This window comes from Argopecten irradians, chromosome 12 (assembly GCF_041381155.1).
Source record: "Argopecten irradians isolate NY chromosome 12, Ai_NY, whole genome shotgun sequence".
Classification (NCBI taxonomy): Eukaryota; Metazoa; Mollusca; class Bivalvia; order Pectinida; family Pectinidae; genus Argopecten; species Argopecten irradians.
This window is the reverse complement of record NC_091145.1, coordinates 39267163-39283544: the sequence shown is the minus strand read 5'-3', so window position 1 is coordinate 39283544 and position 16382 is coordinate 39267163. Positions and strand designations below refer to the sequence as shown.

At 38.2% G+C, this 16382-nt stretch overlaps 1 protein-coding gene across 1 annotated transcript; it reads right to left on the bottom strand.

Moving 5' to 3' along the window:
- Positions 1-4565: 4565 nt before the first annotated feature.
- On the bottom strand, positions 4566-15327 carry LOC138305094 (uncharacterized). Its single transcript, XM_069245495.1, has 3 exons — positions 15315-15327; positions 13983-15170; positions 4566-4744 (listed from the first exon to the last, which is right to left on the bottom strand). The coding sequence occupies exons 1-3, from the start codon at positions 15325-15327 to the stop codon at positions 4566-4568; spliced, it is 1380 nt and encodes a 459-aa protein (XP_069101596.1).
- Between the last annotated feature and the right edge of the window lie 1055 nt (positions 15328-16382).

Below are 16382 nucleotides of genomic sequence, written 5' to 3'. Positions count from 1 at the left end.
ATAGGAATCGAACTCTGAGCTTTCAGCACCGATACAACACAGAATTAATCTCTATAACACAGATTTCCTTAAACGGATCTGATACCTAGACCTCAGTTCCGTTTAACTTAAACGGAACTAGGAACCAGACCCGAGTTCCGTTTAACAAAAATACTGGTCAACGAGCCGAGTTCCGTTTATTAGGATTTCTAGCTGTAATTGCATGTTCAATTACATATTATATATAGGAATCGAACTCTGAGCTTTCAGCAACGATACAACACAGAAGTAATCTCTATAACACAGATTTCCTTAAACGGATCTGATACCTAGACCTCAGTTCCGTTTAACTTAAACGGAACTAGGAACCAGACCCGAGTTCCGTTTAACAAAAATACTGGTCAACGAGCCGAGTTCCGTTTATTAGGATTTCTACCTGTAATTGCATGTTCAATTACATATTATATATAGGAATCGAACTCTGAGCTTTCAGCAACGATACAACACAGAATTAATCTCTATAACACAGATTTCCTTAAACGGATCTGATACCTAGACCTCAGTTCCGTTTAACTTAAACGGAACTAGGAACCAGACCCGAGTTCCGTTTAACTTAAACGGAACTAGGAACCAGACCCGAGTTCTGTTTAACAAAAATACTGGTCAACGACCCGAGTTCCGTTTATTAGGATTTCTACCTCTAATTGCATGTTCAATTACATATTATATATAGGAATCGAACTCTGAGCTTTCAGCACCGATACAACACAGAATTAATCTCTATAACACAGATTTCCTTAAACGGATCTGATACCTAGACCTCAGTTACGGAACTAGGAACCAGACCCGAGTTCCGTTTAACTTAAACGGAACTAGGAACCAGACCCGAGTTCTGTTTAACAAAAATACTGGTCAACGAGCCGAGTTCCGTTTATTAGGATTTCTACCTCTAATTGCATGTTCAATTACATATTATATATAGGAATCGAACTCTGAGCTTTCAGCAACGATACAACACAGAATTAATCTCTATAACACAGATTTCCTTAAACGGATCTGATACCTAGACCTCAGTTCCGTTTAACTTAAACGGAACTAGGAACCAGACCCGAGTTCCGTTTAACAAAAATACTGGTCAACGAGCCGAGTTCCGTTTATTAGGATTTCTAGCTGTAATTCATGTTCAATTACATATTATATATAGGAATCGAACTCTGAGCTTTCAGCAACGATACAACACAGAAGTAATCTCTATAACACAGATTTCCTTAAACGGATCTGATACCTAGACCTCAGTTCCGTTTAACTTAAACGGAACTAGGAACCAGACCCGAGTTCTGTTTAACAAAAATACTGGTCAACGATCCGAGATCCGTTTATTAGGATTTCTACCTCTAACTGCATGTTCAATTACATATTATATATAGGAATCGAACTCTGAGCTTTCAGCACCGATACAACACAGAAGTAATCTCTATAACACAGATTTCCTTAAACGGATCTGATACCTAGACCTCAGTTCCGTTTAACTTAAACGGAACTAGGAACCAGACCCGAGTTCCGTTTAACAAAAATACTGGTCAACGAGCCGAGTTCCGTTTATTAGGATTTCTACCTCTAATTGCATGTTCAATTACATATTATATATAGGAATCGAACTCTGAGCTTTCAGCAACGATACAACACAGAATTAATCTCTATAACACAGATTTCCTTAAACGGATCTGATACCTAGACCTCAGTTCCGTTTAACTTAAACGGAACTAGGAACCAGACCCGAGTTCCGTTTAACTTAAACGGAACTAGGAACCAGACCCGAGTTCTGTTTAACAAAAATACTGGTCAACGACCCGAGTTCCGTTTATTAGGATTTCTACCTCTAATTGCATGTTCAATTACATATTATATATAGGAATCGAACTCTGAGCTTTCAGCACCGATACAACACAGAATTAATCTCTATAACACAGATTTCCTTAAACGGATCTGATACCTAGACCTCAGTTCCGTTTAACTTAAACGGAACTAGGAACCACACCCGAGTTCCGTTTAACACAAAGATACTGGTCAATGAGCCGAGTTCCGTTTATTAGGATTTCTACCTCTAATTGCATGTTCAATTACATATTATATATAGGAATCGAACTCTGAGCTTTCAGCACCGATACAACACAGAATTAATCTCTATAACACAGATTTCCTTAAACGGATCTGATACCTAGACCTCAGTTCCGTTTAACTTAAACGGAACTAGGAACCAGACCCGAGTTCCGTTTAACAAAAATACTGGTCAACGAGCCGAGTTCCGTTTATTAGGATTTCTACCTCTAATTGCATGTTCAATTACATATTATATATAGGAATCGAACTCTGAGCTTTCAGCAACGATACAACACAGAATTAATCTCTATAACACAGATTTCCTTAAACGGATCTGATACCTAGACCTCAGTTCCGTTTAACTTAAACGGAACTAGGAACCAGACCCGAGTTCCGTTTAACAAAAATACTGGTCAACGAGCCGAGTTCCGTTTATTAGGATTTCTACCTCTAATTGCATGTTCAATTACATATTATATATAGGAATCGAACTCTGAGCTTTCAGCAACGATACAACACAGAAGTAATCTCTATAACACAGATTTCCTTAAACGGATCTGATACCTAGACCTCAGTTCCGTTTAACTTAAACGGAACTAGGAACCACACCCGAGTTCCGTTTAACACAAAGATACTGGTCAATGAGCCGAGTTCCGTTTATTAGGATTTCTACCTCTTATAAGATATTAGATTACATATGTTATAAAGGAATGTAGCTCTGAGCTTTCAGGAACGATACAACTTATATAATTTATCTCTATAACACATATTTTATTAAACGGATCTGACACCTAGACCCCAGTTCCGTTTAACTTAAACGGAACTAGGAACCAGACCCGAGTTCCGTTTAACAAAAATACTGGTCAACCAGCCGGGTTCCGTTTATTAGAATTTCTACCTCTAATAAAATGTTTAATTACCATTGTAATTCTGAAATCGAACTTAAAGCTTCCATGAATAATACAACACAGAACAGAATTTCTTCAGCGGGTTTGACACCTAGACCCCGGTTCCGTTTAACTTAAACGGAACCAGGAACCAGACCCGGGTTCTGTTTAAGCTCAAACAGAACTAGGAACCATATTCGAGTTCCCTTTATTTGATCGGAACTAGGAACCAGACCCGAGGTGAGTTTAGAGCCGACGCTTGCATAGATTGACTTTTTAAGATTTATTTTTACAGCAATCGTCTTTGAAATTTCAGGAACATGTAATCAAAGTAAAAATCATTTCAGTGTAGATTTCTTTACACGAAGCCGACAACGAGACCTGTTCTTTTCTGTTTAATATTATACGAATCTAGGAACCAGATCCTAGTTCTGGTTAAGCCGATGTTGGCCTAAACATTGCCTTTAAAGACTTTAATGAATATCTTGATGCTTAATATGGCCCCGTATCGTAATACTGGTGCCTTATAGTAATCAGGTTGTCAGTCTATCTGTCCGTCCGTCTGTTCGTGCGTCCGTCTGTCCGCCCGCCTGTCCTTTTTAGGTCTTTTTTTTGTTACCAAGAAGTCTTAAATTGCAGATGTAGGTTACCTTAGTGCCCTTGTTCTGCACATTACATTTTAGGGCCAATCGATCAACATGATGGCCGACAGAGAAACAACTTTGATTTTGGTAGTTGAAGATATTTATCTCTATTTACAGAGAGCTGTCTGAAATTTCAGAGGTTGGTTTCCCCTAGATCCTAGTTGCGTATAAGGCATTTTTGAACCGATCTATCAACAAGATAGCCCTAAATGGGCCATACAACTCAATCAAACAAAATCAACAAGATGGCCAAGAGGCAGCCATCTTGGATTTTAATATTTATAGTTACAAAAGCAGAGAAAATATTCCTCTTTCGTCAGACATACATCATTCTTTGATAGGCGCCAAGAATCCCCTAAGATTTCTTGTACAATACTGTCATCAATCATTTCGAAATCAGAGCTTCAATTGTACATTTCATTGTCAAGATATTACTTTTCCTAATCGCAAAGACCTTGAGCGGGGCCTTTTTTGACGTGTCAGTGTTCTAGTATTTTACAGTAATCGTCTTCGGAACCTTTAGGAACATATAATCACAGTAAAACTCAATATAGCGTAGAAAGGGAGTCGAAAAACCGTTTAAGATCATACGAATCTAGGAATTAGACCCGAGTTCCTTTTAACCCAACGCATTCAAATTCAATATTCAGTTCACGTGCTTTTACTGACCAATGAGTTGAGTTCGTTTATTATGATTCCCACGTGTAATAAGATGTTTAACTAGACATTTTCATTGGACAATTTGACGGGTGTTTATCTAACAAGGAAAAGTGGTCAATGGCATTCATATCTTAACTCGAGTTATGAAGAAGAATTTTTCCTCATCTCGCACGCATAGGTTAGCCCTGTTGCACCTCAGTTTTGGTCTAAGGTTCATGCCCCTGGTTATGCAATACACGATAGACTGCCGTCCTGTTTGCCAGCTTAGCTTGAGTGTTGAACTCTGGAAACTTGGTCAGTGAACCAGGTATTGTTCGGCTCCAAGGAGCACCACAAGATGGAGAGGCTGTTGCGTCTCTCCATCCAGAATGTCATATATAAACTTGAATACTTCTGCCCTGAACAGGACATTGAGAGCATTGGTTTCTTTGAAGGTGTCATTGCTCGTCAATGTCTTGTTGGCTAGGCGTTTCTCTATGTTTTAAAAACAAAACCGCTCTGTCAAAGAACCTTACCGGTCCAGTTTGTTGATTACCCTTTCTCAGAGCTTATTCTTCCTTCTGTTCTGATTTGAAGCAGGACGTGATCCCTTCTGCCCTTTTTTGAAGAGAATTCAGACGTTGAAGGCCATTACCTCACAGAGGTCAGCACCACCAAAGAAGAAGGCTAGAAATTCTGCTCCCACTGTTATATGCGACCGAAGTCAAAGCCTTATTTCAAGGGTAACATTGGGAAGGGTAGGAAGAGTACAAAGCCTCATTGGGACAAGACGAAAAGTTCCTAATTCGTTTCTCCGTCCTTGATCGTTCCATACGAAAGGTCTGTTCTTGAGAATTCAGCCAGTCTAAGATTCAAGTCCTCCTCTCGTAAATTAGGGTTTGGGTTAGGCAACAATTCTCCATCTTTGAAAGTCTCGATATTCCTCGTTTTCATCTTACTGTAGGAGATCGTCAGCCCACCTTCTTTCTAGAGTCAATGGAAGGATATCACACAGGACTCTTGAGCCTTTTCTGTAGTGAAGGAGCGGTTTGGCATTCCATACTTGCGGCATCCGAAATTTGTGTCAAAGCATGTATTTTTTACCCTCCTTCGGGGGATCCGGAGAAGGCAGTTTCCATCCGGGAGGAAGTAAGGACCATGCTTTTAAAGTGCGTGGTCGAGGAGGTGCCTATTGTGGACTACACACTCGGCTTCTATTCCAGAATATTTCTGATCCGCAAGAGGTTGAGAGCTTTGTGTCCCATCAACTGCTGCTGGTTGTAGTATGATTTCTGCACTCTAGGGAAGACATATGCATGTTCACAACAATCTTTGGATCGGAACACCCGTCTGGTCATGAAACTTTTGCTTAAAGTTGGCTTAGTTCCTTAAAGAGTATGAGGTTCCCCTTATTAAAACATTGTCTTCTTGGGAAACCGTTTCCACACGGTTCATGGTATTGTCATTCCACCTTTGAAGAAATTCGAAAAGGCCAGAGATCTTCCTCTGACCTTCATCGGCCGGTCCCTCGTCGAAATTCGTTGGTCTCTAAATATTTTGTGTTATCTCAACTCAAGGGGTTTGTTCGGTGGTGTACTCTGAAAGGCAATTACAAATGTTCTTCAGGGGGTTACATTGTCGTCCATGCCTGCTCCCACCGTGACCATGTTCAGGGATGCGTTCATGGCAGTGTTAGGGGCTTATTTCGACATCCATTGCCAGTCGATGGCATGGTCTGGGGAACATGCAGAAGATGATGGCTGTTCTGTTTTCTCTGCAGTCTTTTTAGAAGATTATGCATTCCAATGCGGTTTGAATGGCTACGGACAACTCTACAGTGGTCGCTTATCTGGAGAGACAGGGGCACCAGCTCACGTCCTTTGTGCCCTCGCTATCAGTATTTCCGTATTATTCCTATCTATAAGGAAATGCAGTTAACCAATGTTAGTCAAGCATCTTCCAGAAAGGGCAAATGTTCTGGCGGATAATCTCCAGGCGGCGCGAGCTGGTTATGACATAACGGCATCTATATCCCTCGACCTTTTTGCCTCTTTTGTCAATAATCAGTTGTCAACCTTTGTCTCTCCGTGCCAAACCAAATGGCTTGGGCCGTGGACGCAGGGTTCTACAGAAGTTTCCGGAGCATTATTGCTCCCTCTTTCCGATAGCGCCACTGTTGCCGCGACAACCCTGGTTTTCGGAGCTCTTGTCGTTTCTGGTGGCTCGTCCTCTGGTTCTCCCACCAAAAACAAATCGGCCCCAGACGTTACCTTCACGCTTGGACGTGATTTCAGGAGTCCTAGCTCAGACAGGCTTTTCTTCGGATATGTCAGCTCGTATCGCCCGATCAATTAGGTCTTTCTCCCCTGCCGTCTACCAGTCACGCTGGAAGATCTTCTTTGATTGGTGTATCGTCAGGAAGATTGATCCGGTCATGGCCTCTGCCCAGCTAATTGCGAGTTCCCTTCTCCTTGCTGTTTAGGGAGCGCAATCATGTACTATTGCAGGCTATCGCACAGCTATTGCCAGTGTACTTTCTTTCCGTGGTAGACCAGAGGTAGGATCTTCATTTCTTTGTCTGTCTTGATTCGGGGGTTCAATCTGGACAGGCCTAACGTACAGTAGTTAGCTCCACAGTGGAACCTATAACTCGTGTTAGAGTCACAAATGGGGGCTTCGGCTTCTAATGTGCCTTTAGGATCGGTCTCCATAAATTATTTAACTTTTAAGACTGTCTTCCTGCTTGCTGGTGCCTCAGGCCACAGGAGAAGTGATAGTTATGCATTGTCTTTTCGCTCTTCGCGTATTTCTTGGGCAAGAGCTAGCTCTGCTGTTACCCTTCTCACTGATCCTGCAATTTGGGCAAAAAATTGGGAACCAGATTTTTCGCCCAATTCCATTAGAATCCCTTTCCTGTCAGTCTCTATTGAGTCTGGGGAGAATTATCAGATGCTTTGTTCCTGTCGCGACCTTAAAACAGGGTCAGCAGGATATCTCCTCCCAGTCCATCTCCACTTTGATATGTGAGGTGATCAAGATTGCTTATGAGCCGTCTAATGATCAATCTCATGCGAAATGCAAGGTGAGGGTTCATGAGGTTAGAGCCCTTGCGACTTCTTTGGCTCTCCGCAATAGGTCCTTGTACCAGGACATCATGTCTTCTGCCGTTTAGCGTGGTCAGTCTACTTTCACCTCCGGTCTCTGTCCTTCCACTCTGTTGGACTGTTTTCCTTGGGCCCAGTTGTGATGACTCAGTCTGTGACTGTTCGTCCTCAGTAGACATTATATACATTTATGGTCTTTTAACATTATGCGAGCAGGTTTCACAATGGTGTACCTCTTTCCACGGGGAGGTATATCCGTTTTTTCCTTTGTTCATTCAACCCTCTTTTATATTCTCTGCCTGGGGCCTGTCCCCTACATTTGCCATTTGACTGGGCTGCCTGGCTTCGGACTCTCCATTACGGTAAGACAAATTCGCATACTAAAGTTATGGTAGCGTATTACTGAAAAGAAATTGAGGTTTTTCAATGTAAAACCAATTTACATAATGTAAAACTAACAATAACTTTATGGGGTTCCACCCTTCTGTCCTCCCTCCCTTTCCTCCTCAGTCATTTGGCCTCGTGGCTACATAGAGGTTTTAGGTATAGGTATATTTTTCTCATACACAACAAAACATTTTACATTTTATCTAATACAATTCACAAAGTTACTTACTTAAAAAAAAAAAAAAAAAAAGAAAGAAGAAAAACACAGAGTTAAAAAAAATGTAAGGAAAGTAACTCATAAACTATACATGTATGCTATACTTTTGTTATGTTTTCATATAGTTTGCACATATTCAATATCTGTGTTTTTGCAACATAAAGAAATAGTTATTGATTAATAAGTAATGATTATCCAATAAGTGTTGCATATATGAAATTGTTATCAGTATCAAATGTTTTACCCGTAGATAATACCCGTAGATAAAGAGACAACTATATTGTTACATTTTACATACGGTTATATTAATTTTAACGCTTGAAAGCGCAGTTTACATGTTTATTTTTATACTATTCACAACAGCAGTTAATATAGGCCAATAGAACACTACAAGTTCATGATAGTTTGTTTTGAATTAATTGGTTTTTAACACATTATAATATATATTCCTTTGGTTATTTTTTTCTACCAGTTGAAATACAAACTAATTATTAGTTAAAATGTTACATGACAGGTCCCATTGTCTCTAAGCCAAATAAACAATCATAATACAACTATTTATTGATACGTATAAAGTTATTTAGTGATTGACTTGGCGACTGATAAAAACAATAACAGATACGTACATCCCTGCTTCATAATCGATACTTTGACAAAAGTTTATACTTTCATACTTGCAAATTCTGATTTTGAAATGGTTTCTTATTGTTTCACATGTTACGGATGTTAACATTTTTATATTTTCATTTGTTTATTGCTAAATATAACAAGTGTAGATTTAGTGTCGAAGCCACCTATCGAAGCGCTGCCGGGCCATCACACGTTCCCGATTTTGTTCATACGTATAAATTGAGGTTGTGAAAAAGGTGTTTATGAATAAATGATTTATTTCAATGTATCATGTTTCTGTTAAACATGAAAAAGCTGTTCACAACACGATATGATATAAACAAAACGTGAACCACCTGACCAGACCACGGCCGCTCGTGTATGGCTTCATCGATATCGCTGGTAGATCACCGCAGGCCACAGCATTGTTGGGGAAATAAATCATATGAATTAGGCCATGGGCTAGGAGGGTCCCACATGCACCCCCCCCCAAACCTCCAAACCAATATTTTTCTGAACCCTTATGACCCACTGATCACAAATCCAAATGTTAACATTGCATAAGTTGGGATGAACTTCCGGTTATGACGTCATCAAGATGGCCGCCATCTCGAATTTCACTAAAAATTGAAAAATAGTCATAACATTAACATTTTTCAACCGAAGTAGACAAATGAGGTATCAAAATGACCACAATAGAACAACAAATACATATCAGGACCAACAAATCCAATATATGTAGTGATTTCTACGCAGGAAATGAAAAAATTGGATTTAAAGCTCAAAAATGGTGATTTTTCAGCAAATTTTTCATATTTTGTTTGACGCAGCAAAAATGTTTCCCAACAACAATCTATTATTTCAAATAAGTTTTTTGACCACTTATCAATCAGTTTAAACAACAACAACAACAACAACAACAACAATGTTAACATTGTATAGGTTCCGGTTATGACGTCATCAAGATGGCCACCATCTCGAATTTCACTAAAAAATGAAGAATAGTCATAACACTGATATTTTTCAACTAAAGTAGACAAATGTGGTATCAAAATGACCACAATAGAACGACAAATACATATCAGGACCAAATAATCCAATATGTGTAGTGATTTGTACGGAAGAAATAAAAAAATAAGCTTTAAAGCTCAAAAATGGTGATTTTTCAGCAAATTTTAAATACTTGGCTTGACGCAGCAGAAATGTTTCCCAACAACAAATTATTACTCGTAATCAGTTATTTAAACTCCTATCAATCAGTAAAAACAAAAAACAACAACAAATATATAGAAATGCAAAAAAAAAGAATTATTGTTATACCCTCAATTTTGTAGATTAGCAGCGTTCAAAAATAACACAACACCTAATGATAGCGTAACAAATGTAACCTAAGCTAATTCTGTGTTTCCGTTAATATCATTAACAGTTCCCAAAGCGTTTGTGTCTTTTGAAAATGAGCACATTCATTTGTTTATTTCCTATGGCATACCATAAGCAAAATGACAGAATAGTTACTACAATGTCACTATAAGGACATTCAAATTTCTCAATGGATAACCATTATCATTGTGCGTGCTTTCCTCCGCCTCAACTGCAACTAACACAGAAGAGACTCAGCACTATCTGGTAGCTTTCACATTCCGTTGCTCCTAATCAGAGTAACTACGAGCGATACTCGCTGTATCACCAACATATTCTGGTTGAAAGTTCAGCGAGCGTCGTCATCGAGTTTCGATGAGAGAAGTGACACATACAATGCCAGTTTAGTTTCATGCCTGTCTTCTTATCATGACCCATCCATAGTGCAAGAAGATACATATCATGAATAACATGTATCATTGAATGTGGGAATCTCAATTCCATGATTTTAACAAATCCGTACATATATCAGTTTCAGACTACATCCGGCAAAATTGTGGAATTACACACCCAGATCAACCATTCATTAGTTCTCCATTATGCGCATAGCTCAATAATTCGTAATGAAGATACTATTCATCAATCGTCGCGAGGACACCGACGTTGCAACCGTGAAATGGCTCAGGTGAAATTTCATCGAGGTCATCTTATGAGCGCCATTAAATGATTTATCTTGACTTTTCATTGGTTATGCTTTCACCGCACACACGACAGCGACCACTCCCATGAAGAGTGCGGGTTGTGTCCACAACCTATATGGTGTAATTGTCAGTTAAGCGAGAGACATTGAAGATCTCTAAAGTAAATAAGTTCTCTACAGCTGATTTCAAGACTTTTGCAAAGAGTATGATACTTTCAGACTGATGGGACCTCCAACTATGACCTCAAAGATTCCACAATGTGTGACACCATGGTTTAATGATGGTTAACTAGAATTGGAGGGAAATTGTGCTTCATACTAATTAAGGCGAGAAATAAACCCCACCCCTCGCCCGGAAGAATGTTGGATCTGGTTGTCTTTTCCATAATGAGTAGGGAAAAGTCTGGAATACATCCTATACGAATATGTAATATATCTATGTGAAAATAGATAGGAAAAGAGTAAGAGCTCCAGCATACCTAGAGTACTGATTGCGTTTACTGACTGTTTAACACACACCACACAAGGACGTTTAGACATGTGTAGAACCCACGAGTGGTTAACCCTATTAATGAGTAATGTCACAACTATCAGTGGTCATCGAGGATCCGAAGACGACACTCGAGCGAGAATGGCATGCACACGAAAACGACAATTATATTATCAATTAAGGAACTTGTGAAAGTAAATATGTGACACTGTGAGTATCCATCTCATATTTTTCTCCTAACGTTAATACAACAAGGAACTAAATAATGTTGGATGTTCACAATCTAAAAGTCAACACACCGTTTCGAAAAGTGTCGTGTGTATTTGCGGAAATTTTAATTTGATCTACCCTATATCTATTTGTTGGCGGTTTTGCTGTAAATAAGTCAGTTATGAGAGGCTACTTGTCTACACAATAAGTCAGAACTTGTAAATGAATTAGTTGAAGTAGTACTCCTTAGAATTATTCAGCCAACTTTAAAATTCAAATTTGTTCAAAGATATAACATCGTACAAATTGACACTAGCTCTATTATTTCAGGAAATTCCAAGAAACCAGGGAAACTGTTAGTGTCAGTGTTTCTGGACAAAAAATAAACCATATGAAGGCATCCCGGTTGATGTTTTGTAAACCCCAATTGCATTTATAACATATAAAACAACAATTCTCTTTTGCATTTCTATATATTTTTTGTTTGAGTGTTGTTTGTTGTTTTTAACTAATTTGATAAGCTGGTCAAATAAATGATATACGAATATTAATTTGTTGATGTTAAAACTATATGTCTGCGACAAGGCCAAATATGAAAATACAAATGCTGAAAAATTCACCTTTTTTGAGCCTTAAAATTCGTATAATTTTTAATTTCAATGCGTTTCAAAGTGCATCTACATTAGTTATTTGGATTTATTTTGGTCATGACAAGTTTTTGTTGTATTATTAGTGGTCCATTTTTGACTACATCATTTGTTTACTGCAGTCGAAAAATTTCAATCTAGTTATGACTATTTTTTCATTTTTTCATTGAATATCGTAGATGTGGTGGGCCATCATTGATGAAGCTATAACCGGATTTTTATACGATGTTTAACATTGCGTTTATTATCTGTTGTTTTCGTCTGCTTAAACTGATAGATAAGTGGACTCAAAAAAACTATATATCTAATTTCAACGTTTGCAGTTCCCGCGAATCATATTTTGCATGCTTACAAGCCCAAAATATGAAAAATATGCTAAAAAAAACTCCAATCTTTGGTGAGCTTTAAACATCAGATTTTTTATCACATTTTCTGCGTATAAATCACTATATAAATTGGGATATTTTGTCCCAGATTATGTCATTTGGTTGATCAAATAGTGGTCATATTATGATTACCTCATTAGTTCTACTTCGGTTGAAAATGATGTCAAATACGTTATGCAACTATTTTATGATTATTTTAGTCACAAATTCTGAGATGACGATGCCTATCTATCTTGAATGACGAGTTCCATAACACCGGAAGTTCCATACCCAACTTATGCAAATGTTTAACATTTTTGATTTGTGATTCATTGTGAGGTCATAAGGGTTACTGGAATAAAAGTTATGGGTTCGGGAGGTTTTTTGGAGGGGGGGGGGTGCCTTTGGGCGACCCTCCAAGCCCTAGGCCTACAAGGCTTTTATTATTTTCTTCATGTTTTTTAAGTGTTTGACAAGGCTTCTTTTAAACCTTCTTAAGTAATTGCCTCTTCTTGGTTTAATTTAGGGATTTCGTAGTTTTCCTTGAAACTCCATTTATGTTAATGTGATGTTCCCTGATATCACTTGCTATCACCAACTGTAGCTGTTCGTAAAAAGATTTGAAAATATCCCCTTGGTTTTGTGATAACTTCCACCATTATCCGTTGTAATTTTGGAATTGTTTTGATGCGAAATTCCTGTTTTCTAAATGGGATAAATAATATGTTGGCTTTTCAGCTTCATCAATCCATACTACTTTGCCCACTTACCATAACCACTTTAATTTAATGTATGCGAATATCGTTCCTATTCTTTTTCTCTGACTCAACTTTTCTATAATCTATCCATTAGTCTGAGTAAGATATTGTTTTTTCTCTGATTTCCTAATAATAGGATTTCCAAAAATAGCTGGTCATCTATAACTAATTATAACTCTGGAAAACAGGACAATAGTATCGAGATCATATACTACATTGTTACAAGAAGACAGTATCGAGTCTTTATTTCCTTTAATAATTTTATTTATGGCATTAAGAAAATTTTGGTCGCGTAACAATGAATTATTAAATTCCCAAAAAGCTCCCCCTAAACCTTTATTAAATCAATTAAATTCTCAATGTTATTAGTTGTGTATGTGGAAGGAATGAATCTGATCTATAACCCAGAATCTATGTGGATACTGGTGGTTTGTGTTTGAGAGGGACTGTGGTAATGTTGGTGATGTGTCTCCTTGTGGGTTTATGTGTGAGCATGAGTTGACTGTAGTATATTGGTGATGTGTCTCCTTGTGAATACTGATTGGTTTGTGCTCATTGAGAGACTGTGGTATGTTGATGATGTGTCTCCTTGTGGATACAATGGTGATTTGTGTTTGGCAGATCTGTGGTACTTTGTTGATGTGTCTACTGGTGGATACTGGTGATTTGTGTTTGGGAGACTGTGGTACTTTGTTGATGTGTCTCCTGGTGGATACTGGTGGTTTGTGTTTGAGAGACTGTGGTATGTTGGTGATGTGTCTTCTTGTGAATACTTGTGGTTTGTGTTTGAGAGACTGTGGTATGTTGGTGATGTGTCTCCTTGTGAATACTTGTGGTTTGTGTTTGAGAGACTGTGGTATGTTGGTGATGTGTCTCCTTGTGAATACTTGTGGTTTGTGTTGAGAGACTGTGGTATGTTGGTGATGTGTTCTCCCTTGTGGATACTGATTGGTTTGTTGTTTGGGGAGACTTTGGGTGATGTGTCTCCTTGTGGATAACTGATGGTTTGTGTTTGAGGAGACTGTGGTATGTTGGGTGAATGTGTCTCCTTTCGTGAATACTTGTGGTTTGGTGATTTGCGCCTGCGTTTGAAGAGACTGTGGTATGTTCAGGAGTCGATGTGTCTTCTTGTGAATACTTGTGTTTTTTGTTTGCGAGACTGTGGTAATGTTGCGCGTGATGTGTTCTCCTTGTGGATAATGGTTGATTTGTGTTTGAGAGACTGTGGTATGTTGGTGATGTGCTCTCCTTGTGGATAACTGGTTGGTTTGTGTTTGATGAGACTGTGGTATGTTGGTGATGTGTTTCCTTGTGAATTACCTTGTGGATTTGTGTTTGAGAGACCTGTGGTATGTTGGTGATGTGTCCTATTTCTTGTGAATAACTGATGGTTTTGTGTTTGAGACTGTGGTATGTTGGTGATATGTCTCCTTGTGGATACTTGTGGTTTGTGTTTAAGACTGTTAGAGTATGTTGGTGATGTGTCTCCTTGTGAATACTGGTGGTTGTGTGTTTGAGAGACTGTGGTATGTTGGTGATGTGTCTTCTTGTGAATACTTGTGGTTTATGTGTTTGAGAAGACTGTGGTATGTTGGTGATGTGCGTCTTCTTGTTTATATGATGGTATTGTGTTTGCGAGACTGTGGTATGTTGGTGATATGTCTCCTTGTGGATACTTGTGGTTTGTGTTTTAAGACTGTGGTATGTTGGTGATGTGTCTCCATGATGGGATACTTGTGGTTTGTGTTTGAGAGACTGTGGTATGATGGTGATGTGTCTCCTTAGTGAAATACATTGTCTGGTTTGTGTTTGAGATAGAGACTGTGGTATATTGGTGATGTGTACTCTTTGTGGAAACTGGTGGTTTGTGTTTGAGAGAACTGTGGTATACTTGGTGATGTGTCTCCTTGTGGATACCTGGTGGTTTGTGTTTGAGAGACTGTGGTTTGTTGGTGGATGTGTCTCCTTGTGGATACTGGTGGTATCGTGTTTGAGAGACTGTGGTATGTTGGTGATGTGTCTCCTGGTGGATACTAGTGGTTTGAGTACATGTGCAGGTATGTGTGACTGGTTAACTGAGAAAAATAATATATGATTGGATGGCAATATCAAGCTTCTAAGGTTTTGTTTAATCATAAGCAAATTCCTATTTTCAAACATGACTTTTGAGTATCATGTTCTTGATTACTGCTGCCATGAGAAGCCCCTGGTTGTCTTACTTTCATCGGACATTATTCCGAAACATGTGGCCTCTCATCTCTATAGAGCAAACCATTCAAAGTTGGGCTGAATCCTCTCTTAAATTTGTTGTAGAGAATACCAGATAACATAAATACCCTCTGTAGGCAATTAGTTTAGACAGGAATACAAGTCCCATGGTGCATTTCACGCCAAAAATGTACCATGATGGTATCCATCATATCTATAACAATTGTATCTATTTTCAAATATGATGCTTCGGTTAGATAAGAGAATGTTCATATCAAGTAAACAGAATACGAAAGTAAAATTTAAAATAATGTTGAAGTTATTTTTCCTATTTTATACCCAGGCAGTTCAAAATCAGAGTTAGATTGTTTTAGCAAAGAGTGTGGAAAAATTATCGTTTTGAGATGTATATTATATTTATTTTTATGTCTTTGACCACTGACTTTGGTCACTTTAAGTCTATGAAAAATAGTCGAATCCTCGATATACGGCATGATTGACCATTTCAGTGTAACCAAAATGTTTCATGTGGTAGAAAATCAGACACTCAGCTATGGGTTTATAGGAACTCAGCAGTTAGTATTTTAGTAATGACGTAATGTTTCAACAGTGTTTTATCGTGATAAACATATAAAATTATTGGAATACTGACTAGCGAATGATGTCACTTTACAAGAACTTTATTACTGAAAAAGCTTAATGTCGTGTGCCTATTGGGTTTAATAAATTATGATATCAGATCATTCATTTTATTCATAACTTTCAACCTTTTTTTAATTCTCTTTTCCCTTTTGCTATCAATTTCAGTGATACATATGTTAGCCAAAATTTCCAACATGTGCATGAATTTATATCATTTCCAAGAAACTTGAATCACCAAATTTACAGCTTTTCCAGTATTGCTACGGCCCGGATGACCCACTAATTTAAATGCGATTGACCTCTCATTTGCATGCGATTTTTTCTCTTTTCCTCTTTCTAGAACAAATATGCTGCCATAGTGCAGTTTAATTGAAATAAACAACTTCTATGGCATTTCATTAAATAGAATAGTTTCAAACATGTCTACAAAAACTATA

Bases quoted from the DNA above. Each gene is read 5' to 3' on its own strand.
- LOC138305094 (XM_069245495.1), bottom strand. The intron at 4,745-13,982 runs GTATTCACAAGG...TTTAAAACATAG, and splicing joins TCTCTCAACACAAACCACAA to AGAAACGCCTAGCCAACAAG.